We start from the raw sequence: 20857 nt of genomic DNA, 5'->3' as shown, positions 1-20857 counted from the left end.
AACATTGTTAGATCTCATTGTGTGCTCCTTATTTTTTATTTTCCTCTCTTAGGAAAAGAGCTTTTTTTTTTTGTTAAAAAATATCTTGTCTTATCATTTAGATCTTCAGATCCCCCCACTAGTATCATTAAGTAGTTAGCTTGGGTATATCGGTGGTGGTACCATTGAAGCTGGATATTCTAGACTAATACCCTAAATGTGACGCCCCAAACCCCGACCTTAGAAAAACCTTTGGTTTTTGAGCAATTTTTTTTGATAGATATGAATTTAAATCAAACTGTGGAAGCACAAAAAGGAAAGGGGTATGCAAGGGCCACAAGTCTGAGCGGGTCACAGTAAGTGATACATACCACAAGTCAAGTGCAAATATATATACAATTCCATAAGGTTTCAAAATTATAAAATGCGACATTATACATCAATTCAAACAGTCTCTCCAAACGAGAGGAAAACTCTCCTCAAATCCCAAAACAAGAAGCCAGGATCTGCAGACTAAGTGTGGGTCCCAAACCTCCAACCCTGTGTTGTTGCATCGCCACTGAACCTATTCATCACCTGTATCCCCATAAAATGGGGTCAATACTCTTGCGAGTTGGTGAGATAAAACATCCATACAATATCATTTTAAGGGAAAAGCATACAACATGGAAATAGGTCAAGTAACAAGTATATGTGCATATGTCAGATAAGTGCACGTGCTACAAGTCTAAGCAACAAGTGCAATAGGCTATGACGAACATAACAAGGAAAATAAGCAAAGCAACTACTCTACGTGCAACTAAGGTACAACGAGCAAACAAGAACAAGAATAATATTATCATAAATAAGCAAACAACTAGAGTATGTTAGTCGGTTTGGTTAGTAATTATATTCTTCTGATTACTCCTTCGGGTACGCGAAAGAACCTCGCATTCTGTGAGACATGCACCTGATGTCTGCTATTCAAGTTCTAGTGTGGTAACTGGGGATGCTACAGACCGAGTAACCTTCTGCGGGCAACGCGCAATTGAGAGAAACCTTTCGCAGAGGTGAAGGATTGCAATTCATACTACTGCAATAGTAAATGTTCCTAAAAAGGGTAACCTCGACCTCCCTAACTCTGAGTGACTGGAGGTCAAAGGACGCTACAACTCCTATAAACAAAAGTGTCGTAGTAACGATGTGTCACTCAGGGTTGTATCATCCACCTTCTCCCTAGGTGAACCATTTTGTGAATGGGACACGATGGTTTATTTTTCTTAGGCTGGTTTGACACTCACACCTCCTTCCGAGGTGTATATGCCTCATGGTCCTCGTAGGGTATGCAAACAAGGACTTGGTCTGCCCATTCACGTGTTCCGCCTCACTAGGCCTCAAACGAGCACATCGTCGATGAAGGCGATATAACACCATCTTCATTTTCATTTTCATTTCTAGGGTATCACAATACGTGAGCTCTCTCACGAACATAGGGCCATCTTCCAAAAGACTCCAGCCGAATCGAAAAACCTCAATAGGTGTTCTGTGCTAATACCCTTATGGTGTTTAGTTCCCAATCATATGTCACATCGAGTGTGTAGCACTCACTTGGTACATTTTTCGATGTCTCAAGCATGAGACTAAGGTGTACCACTCGAGGTACGTGATAAACAATACAAGTGTCAGGATGTGCCAATATGTACGTCCGAAGCTATATTACACATAATTTTATTCTTTTCACACAAGTATCAAAAGCAGTAGCAATGGCACTACACATATTTATGTAATACGTGAAAATGTGCGAGTGGGTATATCATTCGGCATTTATATGCGATACAATATTCAAGAATGCGTAAATTAATCATGAATGCATATATATATATATATATATATATATATATATATATATGACAAGATGGTTGTCGAACATTTTGTGCATGAGCCATCATTGTAAAAATTCTAAGTATCACATTCGTAACGTTATGCATAGGCAAATTTCGCATCGCGCATCCATTTGCATAGAGAATTTGTGATGACACTATATACAAGTGTTGAGTTATGAAATTCAACATAGAAAAACTAGACAAAAATTGGAGAAGAACCCTTTTTACAGATCTAAAAAATGATCTCCCGTTGGGGAGATATGACTCACAAAATAGACTAAAAACTGCGCAACTCAAATAATGCAGAATGATAGGGGTCTAGTTTTTAATCAAACTGAGGTATGAAATGACCATATAAATCTCTAAAAATTGGCAATAATTCATTAGATTCAATTACGAAGACACTACTTTTTACGAATTAGAAATACAATCTTCGATTAGGGAGATATGCCCCCGGCAAGTTGGTCCTGATTCGAGTAGCGATTTACCCAAATCGCACAACGATTTGCTGAATGATACCATAAATTACAATAGAGATTTGCTGAAGACACTGAATAATGATTTATTGAACAAAGTTATAAATCGCACAATGATTTACCGAAAGACACTATAAATCCCAATAGAGATTTGCTGAAGACATTGAATAGTGATTTATTGAAGAAAGTTGTAAATCGCACAGTGATTTACCGAAAGACACTATAAATTGCAATATCTATTTACTGAATGAGACTACAAATTGCAATGGTGATTTGTCGAAGGACACTGCAAATTGAAATAGCGATTTGCTGAAAAAAGTCACAAATCGAATGACGATTTGCTGAAGGACACTATAAATCGACCTCAACCGAAAGACTGACGAACTTGGGATGTTTACGCACTGTTTCAACCACGATGCTAAACATGAAAGATGTGGAGCTACGCGTTAGATTTCCATAAAAACAAGAATATCAGATTTTCATGGAGGGAGACGGGAAATATATTGAAAATACCGAACACCATTCGGGATGTTCTGAACTGCAGACAAAATTTTAGTTTTCTGCCAATGACAGGGATTTTTGATGTCTCTGTAGACCGAATCAGAGAAAGTCCTTAATTTCAAATTCGAAGGACTACGTCTAAGCTTTTCATAATGTCTAAGAACACCTTGATCCAACCTGTATCCAGGGAGATAAAGTCGGTTTATTAGAGGTGTCTCTGACAACTCATAAATTCAGAAAAACAAAATAGAGCCATTTTGTGCAAAAATGCGTAGTGTGTGTGTAAACATGCTAGTGTGCACAACATTTGTTCATAACAGCATCTTACTAGCTAAATCTGCTGATGAACCCCTTGCATATGATGGATGCAAGGTGGTCTCGGGCTTCATGCTCACCGAAATGCGAAAACCTTCAAAAGGATGCCATATGGATCAAAAATTTCACCTTGCTCTATTCGGGAAGGAGGTAGGAGGAGGTGTGACCTTCTTGCTACTTGTGGTTGGGCTGGAACTTCACCACATGCTCTCACACACTCACTCACTCTCACACTCAAGGAAATCGATGGAGGAAGGAAAATGATAGAAAGAGTGGAAGAGAGAAGGGCTTTTCTCTCTCCTCCCCCTTTCAAACTCTTAAATAGGGTTAAGTAGAGATGAAGGGATGAGAATTGGAGAGGGAGATGGAGGGTCCTCCCATCTCACGCCTCCCCCCCCCCTAATCCTCTAAGGTTGACCCTCTAGGTTAGACCTTGAATGGCCTCCATTAATTGCTTACCCACTCTATACCAGCTCTCCCTTAAATCCTCCTTGATTTAAGGGGTCGTGTTCTTGACTTTTCAAAAACCACATTTAAAGCCTTTTTGAATTCATTTTTTTTTTGAAGTAGCATGGGCTGGACCCATGCTTGTGTGGGCCCCCATGCCAACTACTTCTTTCAAATGCCTAAAAACAACCTACTTTTTGAAAAACCTCTACTTGGTTTTGAAAAATTCCAATTTGGCTCTTTTAAAACCTCATTAGTTTTCATTTTAAAGTTAGGCTTTTAAATCTTTAAAAGCATCATTTCTAACTTATGTTTTATGAAATTAATTTAAGCTTTTAAATCCCTTTTCTTAAGATTCTATTATTATTAAAATATTTTAAACAAGAGAAAACTCTTTCATTAAATAAATTGTTAAAAGATTTCAAGTGTTTGATATTAATTGAATATATATATATATATATATATACGTATATATATATGTATATATTTTAGGCTAACACACATATATATATATATATATATATACATATATTTTTATGTTCGCATTCATATACATATATAGACACAAAGGCTCGTACATGAAATTTGAAATTTTTATTATAATTCAAATATTTTAATTAGAAAATTTGTGGATCTTATATTCTACCCTCCTTAAAATGGATTTCGTCCGTGAAATCTCAAACATCAATCCACAAAAAGATCAGGGCATTTCTCCCTTATGCTCGCTTCAGGTTTTCATGTGCATTCTTCGATGCCATGATGTTGCCATCGTACTTTAACCAACGGAATGGTTTTAGTACATAAAACTTGATCTCATGCTTCTGAGGTAATCCGAGCAGTTCCTTAGGAAACACATCAGGAAACTCCGAAACTACGTCTAAGTTCTCAATAGGAACTATCTCTGGTTCCATTGGGGTGATACTGACCAAGAATACAATAACCCCATTTTGCAAGTATTTTTTAGCCTTGAACAATGAAATCAAACGACTGTCTCAAATAGGTTGAGAAAGTCTGATCTCCAAAATTGGATGATCAGGAGGAAACAAAATCACCTTGCCTTCTCTGTACAGGACTTGAGCGTGATACTCAAACAACCAATCCATGCCTAGAATGACATCAAACTCAGTCATGTCTAGTAGGATTACGTCAGCTGGTAAGTTTTGTCCTGCCACTGACACCTCGATGCTCGAAATATATGAAACACACAAAGAATAATCACCAGTCGGAGTACGAACTTCCAACAGGTAATTTAACGATTCAACTGTCATAGGTAAAGTTCTAGCGAATCTAGTAGCAATAAATGAATGTGAAGCACCACAAACAAATAGAGTAAAAGATGTTTGTCCAGCGACTAGAATAGTGCCTTGGACCAATTCTCCCTTAGTCACTTGTTCCATAGTGGCTGCATAGGCTCGCCCTGTCATTGTTTTCTGATTACTCGCCTTCTGCTGATAAGATTGTTGTTGCTGAGGCGATCACTGATACGTCAGTTGTGATGTTCCAGGTGTGTTCCTCTTCATGTCATCTGACTGCTTCTTCTGACAGTCCCTGATATAGTGGCCCATCTTGCCACAATAAAGACATCCTTCAATGTCACGAGGACACGATCGACCAGGATGATCACCAAGACACTTTGGGCAACCTGATGTTGCCACCATCTGCTTCTGCTGCTACTATTGATACAACTGAGGCTGACGGTACTGCTGTCGTTGATGGTTGTTGTTGTTGTCATTGCCTTGATGACGGTTTATCTTTGCTGGTGGGGTGGATTTCCTTCCACTGGGATTCTTCTGGAAAGGTCTCTTCTTAGGCCAACTCCTTTGGCCAGAATGTTGATTTCCTCTGAACTGCATCTTCTGCGACTCAAATCAATCTTGCTCTAAAAGAGTACCAGTCTCCAAAGCCTCCTCAAGAGTCATAAGGGCACGAGTGTACATCCTAGTACAGAGAGCATGCTTCAATCCACGAGCAAACTTCATTGCTCGATCCTTCACAGTAACATAAACGTTAGGACATAAACGCTCGAGGCTTCGAAACTTCGTGACATACTCGGATAATATAGAGCTTCTTTGCTGAAGGTCAAGGAACTCTTGCATCTTACGACTTTGCTCATGCATCGGGAAGTATGCAGCATAAAAGACTTCCACAAATTGTTCCCATGTAACTGCTCCATCTGCAAATTTGACATCAAAAGTAGTCACCCACCACCTTTCGGCATCTTTACGGAGCCGATATGTTCCGAAATCCACTTTCCGGTCATCACTGATTCAGAGTACACGAAAAATCCGCTCGATCTCTCTAACCCAATCTTCGACTGCCTCGGAAGTAGACCGTCCATCAAAGGATGGAGGGTTCATGCTCATGAACTTTTTATATGGTACCGCAGTGGCCAAAGTCGAAGTAGGAGTGGGAGTCTCGCGTCCCTGGGTGGCTTGCTGAAGATTGTCACCCATGGTACACATAGTCTTCGCTTGCCTACCAACAACCTCTGTCAGGTTGTTGAGGGTATCCATAATATTGTTGCAACATTCTCGTCAAGCCATCTTAAACATGAGAAAGACTCGTATAAGTGAAAGAACAAGTCTATAAGACGATTTCATTGCACAAAACAAAAGATTTATACATTTCTGTATATATCAAGCCAAAATACCATCTTTACTATAACAGGGTTACAAAACATATCTAACCGCATTGGAAAACAAAAAACGAACATTGACTCAGTGTTCCAAAAAAGCGTTCACACCAGGCAATCATCTTTACTTCCTACTAGTGTAACTGTCTTGGATCCAATGGTATCTAACAAGTCACGTTTCTAAGTATGCATGCATGAACTAAATAAAGCAGTAATCAACAATAATTAACAAAATTCACTAAGTAAGATATACTTACAGTGCGATGGACAATGCACGCTGAAGTCTTGGACCACACTTAACACTGCTCTGATACCAATCTCTATGATGCCCCAAACCCCGACCTTGGAAAAATCTTTTGGTTTTTTAGCAATTTTTTTGATAGATATGGATTTAAATCAAACAGCGAAAGTACAAAAAGTAAAGGGGTACGTAAAGGCTGCAAGTCTGAGCGAGCCACAGTAAGTGATACATACCACAAGTCAAGTCCAAATATATATACAATGCCATAAGGTTTCAAAATTATAAAATGAGACATTATACATCAATTCAAACAGTCTCTCAAAACGAGAGAAAAACTCCCCTCAAACCCCAAAACAAGAAACCAGGATCTGCAAACTAAGTGTGGGTCCCAAGCCTCCAACCGTGCGCCGTCGCATCACCACTGAACCTATTCATCACTTGTATCCCCATAAAACAAGGTCAATACTCTTACGAGTTGGTGAGATAAAACATCCATACAATATCATTTTAAGGGAAAAGCATACAACATGGAAATAGGTCAAGTAACAAGTATAAGTGCATGTGTCAGGTAAGTGCACGTGCTACAAGTCTAAGCAACAAGGAAAGTAACAGGTGCAATAGGCTACGACGAACAAAACAAGGAAAACAAGCAAAGCAACTACTCCGCGTGCAACTAAGGTACAACGAGCAACACACAAACAAGAGCAGTACTATCATAAATAAGCAAACAATTAGAGTATGTTAGTTTGTTTGGTTAGTAATTATGTTCTTCTAATTACTTCTTCGGGTACGCGAAGGAACCTCGCATTCTGTGAGACATGCACCCGACATCTATTATTCAAGTTCTAGTGTGGTAATCGGGGATACTACAGACCGAGTAACCTCCTGCGGGCAGTGCGCAACTGGGAGAAACCTTTCACAGAGGTAAAGGATTGCAATCCGTACTATTACAGTAGTAGAGGTCCCTAAAAAGGGTAACCTCGACCTCCCTAACTCTGAGTGACTGGAGGTCAAAAGACGCTAGAGCTCCTACAAACAAAAGTGTCGTAGTAACGATATGCCATTCAGGGTTGTACCATCCACCCTCTCCCTAGGTGAACCATTTTGTGAATGGGGCACGACAATTTATCTTTCTTAGGCTGGTTTGACACTCACACCTCCTTTCGAGGTATATATGCCTCATGGTCCTCGTAGGGTACACAAACGAGGACTTGGCCTACCCATTCACGTGTTGTGCCTCACTAGGCCTCAAGCAAGCACATCGCCGATGAAGGCGATACAACACCATTTTCATTTTCATTTTCATTTTCATTTCTAGGGTATCACAATATGTGAGCACTCTCACAAACATGAGGTCATCACTCAAAAGACTCCAGTCGAGTCAAAAAACCTCAACAGGTGTTCTGTGCTAATACCCTTATGGTGTTCAAGTCTCAATTATATGTCACATCGAGTGTATAGCACACACTTGATGTATTTTTTGATGTCTCAAGCATGAGACTAAGGTGTACCACTCGAGGTATGTACTGAATAGTACAAGTGTCAGGATATGCCAATTTGTACGTGCGAAGCTATATTACATATAATTTTATTATTTTCACACAAGTATCAAAAGCAATAGCAATGACACTACAAATATTTATGTAATACGTGAAAATGTGTGAGTGGGTGTATCATTCGGCATTCATATGCGATACACTATTCAAGAATGCATAAATTAATCATGATTGCATATATATATATATATATATATATGACAAGATGGTTGTCAAAAATTTTATGCATGAGCCATGATTGTAAAAATTCCATGTATCGTATTCGTAACGTTATACATATGCAAATTTTGCATTGCACTTCCATTTGCATAGAGAATTTGTGATGACACTATATACAAGTGTTGAGGTATGAAATTCGACATAGAAAAACAAGACAAAAATTGGAGAAGAACCCTTTTTATAAATCTGAAAAATGATCTCCCGTTGGGGAGATATGACTCTGACAAAATAGATTAAAAACTGCGCAACTCAAATAATGCAGAATGATAGGGGTCCGGTTTTTAATCAAACTGGGGCATGAAATGACCATATAAATTGCTAAAAATTGGCAGGAATATACTAGTTTCAATTACGAAGACACCACTTTTTATGGATTAGAAATACAATCTCCGGTTAGGGAGATATGCCCCCAGCAAATTGGTCCTGATTCGAGTAGCGATTTACGTAAATCACACAACGAGATTTGCTGAAGACACTAAATAGCGATTTATTAAAGAAAGTTGTAAATCGCACAATGATTTACCATAAGACACTATAAATCACAATATTGACTTGTTGAAGACACTGAATAGTGATTTATTGAAGAAAACTATAAATTGTACAATGATTTACTGAAAGACTCTATAAATCGCAATATCTATTTACTGAAGAAGACTACAAATCACAATGGTGATTTGCCGAAGGACATTGCAAATTGAAATAACGATTTGCTGAAGAAAGTCGCAAATTGAATGACGATTTGCTGAAGGACACTACAAATCGGCCCCAACCTAAAAACTGATGAACTTAGGATGTTTACGCACTGTTTCAGCCACGATGTTGAACATGAAAGGTGTGGAGCTACGTGTTAGCTTTCCGCAGAAACAAGAATATCTGGTTTTTATGAAGGGAGCTGGAAAATATCCTGAAAATACCGAACACTGTTTGGGATATTCTGGACTGCAGACATAATTCTAGTTTTCTGCCAATGGCAGGGATTTTTGATGTCTTTGTGTACGAAATCAGAGAAAGTCCTCAACTGCAAAGTTGAAGGACTATGTCTAAGCTTGATCCGACCTGTATCCAGGGAGATACAGTCGGTTTATTAGAGGTGTCTCTGACAACTCAAAAATTTAGAAAAACAAAAGAGAGTCATTTCGTGCAAAAACACGTAGTGCGTGTGTGAGCATACTAGTGTGCACAATATTTGTTCATAACAGTCATCTTACTAGCTAAATCCACCGATGAACCCCTTGCATACGACAGATGCAAGGTGGTCTCAGGCTTCATGCTCACCAGAATGCGAAAACCTTCAAAAGGATGCCATATGGATCAAAAATCTCACCTTGCTCAATTCAGGAAGGAGGTAGGAGGAGGTACGACCTTCTTGATATTTGTGGTTGGGCTGGAACTTCACCACACACTCTCACACACTCACTCAATCACTCTCACACTCAAGGAAATCAGTGGAGGAAGGAAAAGGAGAGAAAGAGTGGAAGAGAGAAGGGTTTTTCTCTCTCCTCCCCCTTTCAAACTCTTAAATAGGGTTAAGTAGAGATGGATGACTGAGAATTGGAGAGGGAGATGGAGGGTCCTCCCATCTCACGCCCCTCCTAATCCTCTAAGGTTGACCCTCTAGGTTAGACCTTGAAAGGCCTCCATTAATTGCTTACCCACTCTCTACCCGCTCCCCCTTAAATCCTCCTTGATTTAGGGGGTCTTGTTCTTGACTTTTCAAAAACCACATTTAAAGCCTTTTTGAATTCATTTTTTTTTTTAAGTAGCATGGGCTGGACCCATGCTCATGTGGCCCCCATGCCAACTACTTCTTTCAAATGCCTAAAAACAACCTACTTTTTGATTTTTTTGAAAAACCTCCACTTGGTTTTGAAAAATTCCAATTTGGCTCTTTTCAAAAACCTCATTAGTTTTCATTTTAAAGTTAGGCTTTTAAATCTTTAAAAGCATCATTTCTTTCTAACTTATGTTTTATGGAATTAATTTAAGTTTTTAAATCCCTTTTCTTAAGATTCTATTATTATTAAAATATTTTAAACAAAAGAAAACTCTTTTATTAAATAAATTGCTAAAAGATTTCAAGTGTTTTATATTAATTGAATATATATATATATGTATGTATGTATTTTAGGCTAACACATACGTATACATATATTTTTATATTCGCATTCATATATGTATATAGACACAAATGCTCGTACATGAAATTTAAAATTTTCATTATAATTCGAATATTTTTCTCAAAAAATTCACGAATCTTACACTTAAGTTGTTAGCTTTCGTATATCGGTGTAGACCCGAAAGAGAACCCTGAAACCTTAGAACACGAAGAGACCTTGCGAATCAATAAATAGAGCTTTCTAATATCATTCTTTTGAAAATCTCACATTACTTGTTGTGCACCTATGTGGACCAATTGTTTGGGGTATAATGCATACCTGATCCAAAGCCTGCAAACTCCAAATCCAATCCATCCCAAAGGAACCACCTCTGGAGAATCCCACATACTGGATGCCACCCTATATGATGCAAAACAACATATTTGATGAGGATTTTGAAGAAATGACCCATACTGACATCCCTGATAAGTCCATAGATGATCGAAAAAGGGAAAAGGCACTGATGTTCCCTGAGTCTAGCTCACGTCAGTACTCTCATCGATTTCATAAGGTCCCACACATAGGTTACAAGATAGGTAGTTTTAGCATGGATGAGTCTACCAAAAGATGAATTTTCAAGGTATTTTAAAGATTGATCAAAAGAATGGCACCCTCACCAATCTCGTAAAGTCCCTTATGCAGGTTACGAGATAGAAAACTTTAGCACAGGTGAGTCCACCAGGAAACGAACCCATAAGACCTTGCATTTCAAAGTCAGGTCCAATAAAGAAGATGTGCTAGCATAAGCCAAACAAAATATGGAGAGGATGAAGGAAAAAATGAGAGAGATCCAGGAGCAGTTAGAACGATAATAGGAACAAACCGAAAGAAGAGCTTGAAGAGCCCATAAATCAAAATATGAAAAGGCATGGACCGACATAGAGATTAGAAGGACCAGACGGACTGTAGAGCCACAAGAAGACGAAGAGTACAGTCAGTGGGGAGAGTCACAAGTGTCTGATCTAGAGAGGAGAGTCCACAGATCCAGTCTCACTCGTTTAGTCCAAACCATGCCATCTGAGTCAGATATTAAGATCAAATCACTAGAAGACATAGTCTAGAGCCTAGCATCGAGAATGAGATATATGAACATGGATCAAAGAGACTATTCTATGGATGACTTGCTTGAGGGATGTGATAATGATGATGGTACACCCTCCAAGTTTTTGAAATTCAGTGGAAAAGGAGACCAAAGGACTCACATGACCTTATTCATGGGCAGTGTAGCTAAATATCAAAACAACGATAGAAGGTTGATCAATTGGTTCCCTAGGAGTATGAAAGGAGTGGCACTAGAATGGTTTGTCACCCTGAACATTCAAAATATCAGAGAATTCAAGCAGGTCATCAAAATGTTTATGGACTATTTTCGCTTCAACTTAGAGGCCCTCCCGACCATAAGTTAGTTGCATGACCTAAAGCAGAAGAAAAATGAAATTGCTCATGAATTTATAAACTGATGATGATCCATGGCTAGCAGGATGAAGGAGCAAATCTCAGACTCACATGCACTGGTCATCCTCATGGACAACTTTTCTTAACCTCTGAGGAGCCTCATCAGCATGGCTTAGGTTGAAACATATGCTAAACTCATCAAGAAGGCTACAACCTTCAAGGTAGGCATAAAGAGAGGAGTATATGATGGGCTTCTGACGTGCAACAAGGACAACAATATGTACAAGAAGTCATACCCATCCAAAGTCCAAGTCAACACTATAAGAACCTTAGGACAAAACTCTTAAAAGAATAATAATCAAGGATAGAAGGCAGGCAATCAAAAGGGCTCCCAAAAAAGCAAAAGAAGAACATATATGGGGGAAATCCCAAGTGAAATTGAGATCAAACATTCACCAAGTTCGACCAGACTTAGTCACAAGTCCTGGATCTATTACTACATAATGGACTAGTCAAGTTGCCTGAGGTATCTAATCCACCACAAATGAAAGGAAATGATCCAACTAAATACCAGATATATCATAGAGCTGTGGGTTACAACACTGAAGACAATTGTATCCTGAGGCACATCATCCAAGATTACATAGACAATGGAGAACTATTGGTGAATGAAGAACAACTAGAGCCGAGCAACAATAATTGCACCACAAAATAACCGATTCAGGATTGTGAAGCGAGAGAGAACTATTTCTTGGGGAAAGGTATAAACCAAGGACCATCCAATAATATTATGGGTTGTGTTCCATAAGCCCTCATTTGTAGTAATTGTTCTTGATTGATGCCTCTAGTACCCCAGATCTATTATCAAAGAGGGAGAAGTGTACAAGGAAGAAAAATTTCATGAGAGAACCAAGAAACCTTTTAAAAAGCCAGTCAGATAAACATGATTAATCTGGCTCACCAAGCAACAATCGTATCAAGGTTACTCCCCTAATGTTCATCATAGAAAAGGACAGCCTCTTTGTATAACTTATATTGTCCAAACCTGTGAGGCAAAATAAAATGTCTATTGTTTAGCCAAAGAAAGAAAAGATCACCTCATTGGGGTCAGTCATGACCACAACACCAACCAGTTTGGACCAAGCGTCAGTTAAAGATCTCTCTAAAAGACCCAAGGTCATAAGAGAGTCTCTTTCAGCCGCACCTAGAATGAGAACCCATGGTCTCGATTATAAAAGGGCCTCCAATAAAGAAGTGGCCAAAAGAGCTCACATGGATCATGAATGACCATTTCACTAGTTTTGGCCACCATCATAAGCTCAATTAAAGGACCAAACATGACAGATAGCACAAGACTGACTCTCCCCTTACAAGGACACAACTTCAAACAGAAAAAGCTATAAGGCAGCTTGGACACTTTTATCTCTCCTTTAGCAAAAGGAAGACAACATGACTAGAACAAGGCTTCCACCTGTCATGCCAGAAACATAATGTTATGGAGAAAAAATGATATCTCGCATGAGTCATCATCCCATAACCCCAAGTAAGCCTTCAAAAACCTGAACTCTGTAAATAGCTTTTGAAAAATAAAAAAACAATAATTTAAAAAAATTCAAAGACATAAAAAAAGCCAAAAAACTTCAAAAAGTTTTTTCTTTTTAGGGCCCAAGCTACCATCTTCGTTGTAGGAGCATACTATTCCCGTTGACAAGACTAAGGAAGCCTTTGGTCAAACATCTTTCTTTGTTTTCTCTGGTCATTTTCAATGATATATTTTTGTCAAAACCATGTGGGGGTATGTTAAAGGGGTCTAAACCTATCTGAAACCCAGGAATGAAGCATCATAAAGCCATTTCAAAGTCAAAATCTCTTACGCAATAAGTGACTTCTAGCAACCAAGTATACAAATCCTCAAACCGGGTTGACCTTTTTTGACGAGACCCAAGTAGGGTAGTGCATGAACTGACATACCTTTTTAACTACAAAGGCAAGATCCAATCTAGTCAGAGTAAGGTATTGGAGGGCGCCGACCACTTGACGGTATTGGGTAGGATCTAGTAGAGGGTCCCCCTCATGGATAGATAACCGAGTAGAGGTGGCCATAGAGGTGCAAACAAGTTTGGTGCCAAACATGTTTGTTCATTTCAGTTGGTCCAACATATACTTTTGTTGGGACAAGAATAACCTAGCCTTAATGCCTAAAAAATAGTGTAAGGCACCCAAATCTTTGAGAGCGAACTTAGTACCCAATTGATCAATAATGCAAGCAACATAATTAGGGGAACGGTTGGTGATGATAACGTCATCCACATAAATAAGAATAAGAATAGTAAACAAGTCCTTGTGGAAAATAAATAGAGAGGTGTCAACACAAGAGGTCACAAAACCAATACTTAAAACAAAACTGCTCAAATGCTGGTACTAGGTGTGTGGGGACTGTTTAAGCTCATAGAGTGTGTTAGACAATTTTCACATGTGATTCGAATAGCGAGGGTCCACAAACCTCGAGTCATATAAACCTCCTCAGATAAAATACCATAAAAAAATTAATTATAAACATCCAATTATCGAATATACCAACCCAAAGAGATAGCAATAGTAAGAACAATACGAACTGTGGATGGTTTTACCATAGGATTAAAGTTTCAAAATAATCAATCCCTTCTTCTTGATTATAACCTTTAGCAACAAGCCAGACCTTATATCTTTCCAAAGTACCATCCACCTGACACATGATTTTAAAAATTCATTTGCAATAGACAATGTTGGTATTCGGTTTAGGTGGAACTAGGGTCCAAGTTTAGTTTTTAAGGAGAGCATTAAACTCATCGGTCATGGCAGAGCGTCAGTAAGGGTGTTTGTGAGCTTGGGTGAAACATGTAGGTTCATGGTCTTAAAGGAACTCAATGAGATAAACAAGAGGGATAAGATAATGGGTAACAAGGTAGGTCTTGGGTTTTATGGACTATATTTGAGACCGGTTAACCATAGCATGGATACAAAGGGGGGGATTCAGTTGGGCCATATGGGAGAGACAATAGGGTAACAGGAAGGGCAAGCAAAGGTGGTGGGTCTATAGGAGACAGACCCGGATCCGGAGTGGGAGATATGGGTATCGACGAATCGGGTGGGAGGCCGATCAGAGGATCATGTGGGAGAGGAATAGGGATAGACACAGGAACGTCCAATAACGTGGGAGGAGGGACACACTAAGGTGGGTGTGGTGAGGGTTTGAAAGGAAACTCACTTTCATCAAATTGAACATTTTTGCTAATAACATTTTTCCCCTGTCAGGTTCAAGACACAAATATTTTTTGTGTTGAACACTATAACCCAATAAAACATGTTTTTTGCTGTGAAACTGAAGCTTGTGGTTATTGAATGGTTGAAGACCAGGGTAACATGCACAACCAAAGATCTTAAGAAACTTATAGTCAGGGATGGTGCGGTAGAGGATTTGATAGGGTAACTTGTGTTTAGTAACACTGGATGATATTCTATTGATTAGATAGACAACAATCAAGAAAGCATAATCCCAATATTTTGGTGATAATCTTGCTTGAGCTAAGAGAGTCAAATTAGTTTCAACTATCTTCTGGTGCTTACGTTCAAACACATCCATTCTACTCATGTGTGTATGTGGACAAGTGATTATGTGCTCAATACCATACAATTTCGAATAAGGAGAGACATATCTATATTCACTGCCTCAGTTAGTTTGAAGGGCCTTGATGCATCACCCAAATTTGGTTTCCACAAGTTTTTAAAAAATTTTAAATATGGGGAAAATATGAGACATTTTCTCAATAAGAAATATCCATGCAAATCTTGAAAAAATATCCACAAAGCTAACATAATATGAATATCCTATAGCACTAGGAACTAATGCAGGTCCCCAAACATTATAATAAACTCAATGAAGAGGTTCATCGACCTTATGTGTAGACGATTCAAAGGGGAGAGTATGGCTCTTATCCATTTGACATGCTTCACAAACAAAACTATGATGCTTACTTAAAATAGGAAGACTACACTTATTTAGAATTTAACTAACAATCTGAAAAGAAGGATGCCCCATCCTTTTATGCCATTGTTCGATAGAAGTACATTCACCTAGGTAGGCAAACACACCATGATCTTCCTTCTGTTGTTCACGTTTGGTGATGTCCAACCTGTAGAGACATCAATCATTTGTACCTTGCAGAACTGCTTTTCCCGTTTTGTGATCCTTAACATAGCACCGATCATGATAAAATTCAAAGAATACATCATTGTCTTTAGTAAATTTATGAATAGATAAGAGATTTTGAGTAATACCAAGAACATGCAGAATATCTCTCATGATAAATTTAGTGTCAAAACTACTAAAAATAGAATCACCAATATTTTGTAATTGTAAGGGAGAGCCATTACCAATTTTAATGTGATCATTCCCCTAATATTCAGATTGTAGTGAGAGGTTGTTCAAGTCTACCAGGACAGTGGGTGGCATCATAATTAGGAAACCAAGCTTCGTCATCGACATGATTCATCATAGTGGTGTTATACGCTTCTAAACTAGGCGGATCTTTATGAAATTTGAATACTTTGCATTGCAACGCACCATGGTCTTGTTTTCTACAGGTCTGACATGTGGTACGACACTGAGTAGCAATGTGTTCTTGATTTCCACATGCATGGCATATGAAAGGATTTGAAAAATCACTGGAATTGGACTAGTCATGCCCACGGTTTTGACTAGTCCTATTGGATTGTCATCCTCCTCTCCTTGTGAGGAGTTGAATTGGTTTTGAGTACCATGCAGATCACGATTTCTCAGAACTTGACTATGGTTGGGTTGTTTGTAGGTTAAATGGCCATGAGTGACTCAGGTTCCTCAAGTTCATGTAGTTGGGCTTATGAAGTGTGACATTTAAATGGCCATGAGTGACTCAGGTTCCTCAAGTTCATGTAGTGGAGCTTCATGAAGTGTAACATGATCTTCTTTAGCTTTTAACACAATTCAACAGTTCTCAACGAACTATACTTGCTCATGGGTAGGCCAACAAGGATATCCATAGAGAGATCATCATTAGATATAGGCTTTCCTGCCATAGCCAGTTGGTCAATGCTTTTAGCTTTATGAAAATATGTAGTAATATTATCATATCTCTTTTTCAAACTTTGCAATTGGGATTTCAATTGCTGCACTCTAGCTTTGGAGTGCACTACATAAGTTCTCCTAAGCGTGTTCCACATGCTGTATGATGTGGTTAATTTAACCACTTCACAATGTACAATGTCAAGAGGACAAGATCCAGCTCAACAATAGCTGATCCATGTATTTCCACTTAATAAACTCAGGGGTATTCTCTGTTTCTTTGCCTGCTTCACTATAATATTTATTTGGATGAGATTTTTAACCATCAACGTACCCCATAAGATTGTAACTTTTCAGCAAGGAAATAAATTGAGATTCTCATAAGAGAAAATTGTCTATAAACAGTTTTACTGACAAAAAGTATTGCAGGCTAGTAGGGGCAGGGAGAAGAGAGAAGAGATCATTCACACCTACACCTGTAACAATGAAGTTGTTTTCTGCAGCCATAGCAGCACATGTTGATGGGACAAAGGCATGATCACGAAATGATGATGACGTCAACATGAACTAGACGAATCGGGTCGCAGGAGGGGGTGTGCTTTGATACCATAAACTAGTTTCAGCAAGCACACAAGACACGATAGTTTACGTGGTTCGACTTAGGACGAGTCCAAGTCCACGGCCCAACGATTTTCTCTCTCTATCACTCTGCCATTTTCAGAGATAAGAGGTTCCTTTATATAGAATTGTTTTGAGTTACATGCTTTTGGGGAACCCAGAGTCCCAATACAATGGGGCTTTGATTTTATCACATTCATATTAAGAGTTCTAACACAGGTGACATTTTCTTCATCTTGAGGTTGCTTCACATTTGATCTCTCAATAGGAGTTGTCTCAATTGGAGTCTTTCCATTAGTGACGTCTTGCCCTGCTGGGATTTTTTTCTCATTAACCTAATCACAAGGTTTGGTAACTATCCCATTTTCAATGGGGCTCTTCACATTTGAGCTATGTGGATCACTATCCTGATCGTGATCTGCGTCTTCCTTAACAGTCCGGAACCATTGGGAGATCGGGTCGGAGAGGGCATGCATCAGATTGGGGAGTTGGGAAGCGAACATGGAGAGTTGGGAAATGGACAGTTTGGTGCAAGAACACTTTATTTGGTGGGTTTCCAGGTGTCATTCATCTTAAGTCCAGGATCTAGAATTAATATCATCTTTCATTCTAGAAATAGGCTTGAAAGTTTAGAGCAAATTCTCTAGTTCTTAAATCAGCACAAAATATGATGAAGAGATATCTAGGAAGTAATCGTTTAATCATTTTCACTCTGTAAGAGTGCACCTGTTAACTCCCTCAGCTATGAAAACCAATCTAAATACAAGACAAATGTTTTGTGCACTCGTCTGCGTACTACTTCCACAGAGTAAGTACACTATAAGAAGCAAATGAATGTCGATTCAAATTTTTCACTACACAAATTGTGAGGACATTAATCTTATCATGTCACAGAACAAATTGTTAAGCACAATGGTTACCTTCTCCTATACTATTCAGCATCAGTAAGTGTTGCTAGATCATCTTGCCTGTGAAGATGTCCTAGTTTCCCTACCTTTGCTCTCATCAAGTTTCCTATCTGTTGTCCATACTGGGGGTGACCTATAAACCTGTGCAATCATGCCAGAGACTTGGCCTATGCTCGGGCGTCGCTCCGGTGAATGATCCGTGCACATCAAAGCTATGCCAATCACTTGCCTCACCTGCTCACACGTAGCAACCGTCTTCTTCATCCTCTCATCCATCACTCTCTCAGTGTGACCAGGGAAATGCATCCTCATCCACCCTACAAATTCTACCTCTCCTCGTTCAAAATCCTCTCTTCCTTGCCTGTTTGATATCAACTCCATCACAAACAAGCCCAACTTGTAGGTCCCTGTTGACACCGAAATCGTGCAACTCCATTGAATGTTACTAGTTACAGAAGGAAATGCTGAATATGATACTAATTATATAGAAGCTCATGATATTCCTGCAATATTCATCTTCTGCATTGCATGATTGCGAGTAGTTGGTTCCTCCTACACATTGTCATATGGAGAGATGAATAGACAGCTTAGATTGTATTGTTGCAGATGGTTTCTACTTAATCTGAACCTGCAGATGTATGTATCATTATTTGTTTACTAAAAAACACACGCTCTGTACAATCATAAAAAATTCTCTAATCTAATGCATGTTTTTCAATAATCAAATTATAGAGATCACATCTGCATGTCTTTTACAAAACGTGTGATCAAACACTAAAAACCAAACTATTCATTCAACCATCCAGACGATAAGGAAGAGCAGGTGGTAGGAAGAGCCAATTACTCACAAGACTGATATGGGAACCACTGATATTGTATATATTTTTTTAACCCTTCTGCAAAAGACTTGTGACATTAATTATCATTATCATGTGAACCAGGTACCTTGGACATCAGATGAACCAATGGTGGGGTCTAAATATCATGTAGAAACATTGACAATATGTGTGACAAATCAAAACTACCATGTTTCCACGGCCCATTAGGCTAATCCAGGGATCATAATGGTCATCTAGTACTATTACAGCACCGGTGGAGATATTTGAACGCTTCTATATGAGATCTTACTGAAGTAGATCGACTTACTTTTGTAAGCGCTGACTTGATCTTCAACCTTCAGCCTATAAATACAAGGCGCTCGATTGGTGGTCATGATCACAGTACCGAGCCTCAAATCAAATCCAACCGTTGGCCATCGATCCTCCAAATAACACAGAGCATTAGTTACTCCCATTGCAACCTTCAACCTCTGTTTCCACGAAGGACCCTCAATGTTCCCCTGTGTCAGCCATTCCTCCACACTCCGATTCCCCACCCACTCCTTCACCACTGCCCTGAAGCCTCTTCTATCACACCACCCCAACACTTGAACTATGTTTGTGTGCTGCACTTGAACCAGAGTTTTAGACTCTGCCACAAAAGCCTTCCTCTCTTCCCTGCTCAATCTCTCCCTACGAACTTCCACTGCTACCTCTCTTCCATCCCTTAATACTCCCTTGTATATCTCATACTTTCCACTCTTCCCAACAGCATTCTCATCAGCAAATCCTTTAGTTGCTGCCTTAATCATCGCCGGCGTGAACCGGTAAGGAAATCGTCTCCGCAGAATCGCCAGGAGAAAATCCGGCCTTCTGAGAAACAAGCACTCTAAAACAGCCAACACCAAAACAACCACCACTAGAAACACAACCAGAGCAACCATCAAAACCGATGGAAAGCTATCGGATCCCCTGGACAGGCCGGAATGAACGAAAGGAGAGGAATTGAAACGCCGAAAGAAGCCGGCCGTCGGCACGTCTCCGGAGAAGTAATTGTAGGAGAGATCCAGAGTGGTGAGGTTGGTGAGGAGGGAGAGGTTGTGAACTGGGAGGTAACCCATCAAATTGTTGTGGCTGAGATCGAGGGTGTTGATCTGTTGGCACTGAAGGACTCTGTTTGGGAAGGATCCCTTGAGGTTGTTACGAGAGAGATTGATGGTTGTAATGGTTAAGGGGCAGAACTTCCAGAAGGAAGAGAACGAGAGGTACAGAGGCGCGACGTCGGGGCGGGATTGAAGATTGATCTGGGAGAAGAGGGAATTGCAATCCGGGTTTCTCGACTCGTTGCAGAGGTAGTTGGAGGCCACCATGGATTGGTAGATGTCTGTAATGTCCTTGGAGGAAAAGGGAGAGAGTGCAGTATCTGAGAGCAGGGTTTTCCTTGCAATTGCTTGTGATTGTGCTGTTGAAATCCAGAGGAGGCTCCCGGGCTATGTCATCCAAGAGTGACGCGAAGGAGAGGAAGATGGAACTTGAAGTTATGGTGCAGAACAGAAGAAAGAGAGTTGAAGAGTTTGCCTTCATGGCGAGAGAGATTCATGGCGAGAGAGAGAGAGAGAGTTGGTTGCTCAGACCTCAGAGTGCCCAAGATTTG

The 20857-nt window shown here is 39.4% G+C and overlaps 1 protein-coding gene across 1 annotated transcript; it reads right to left on the bottom strand.

Annotated features, from left to right (window-relative positions):
• Positions 1-19466: 19466 nt before the first annotated feature.
• Positions 19467-20573, bottom strand: LOC149840119 (Leucine-rich repeat protein kinase family protein). Its single transcript, XM_090005002.1, has one exon. The coding sequence runs from the start codon at positions 20571-20573 to the stop codon at positions 19467-19469; it is 1107 nt and encodes a 368-aa protein (XP_089861128.1).
• Positions 20574-20857: the final 284 nt, after the last annotated feature.

The sequence above is a fragment of the Nuphar pumila genome, chromosome 4, assembly GCF_984573655.1.
Source record: "Nuphar pumila chromosome 4, dmNupPumi1.hap1.1, whole genome shotgun sequence".
NCBI classification, from domain to species: domain Eukaryota; kingdom Viridiplantae; phylum Streptophyta; class Magnoliopsida; order Nymphaeales; family Nymphaeaceae; genus Nuphar; species Nuphar pumila.
This window is presented reverse-complemented; position numbering and strand designations above follow the sequence as displayed.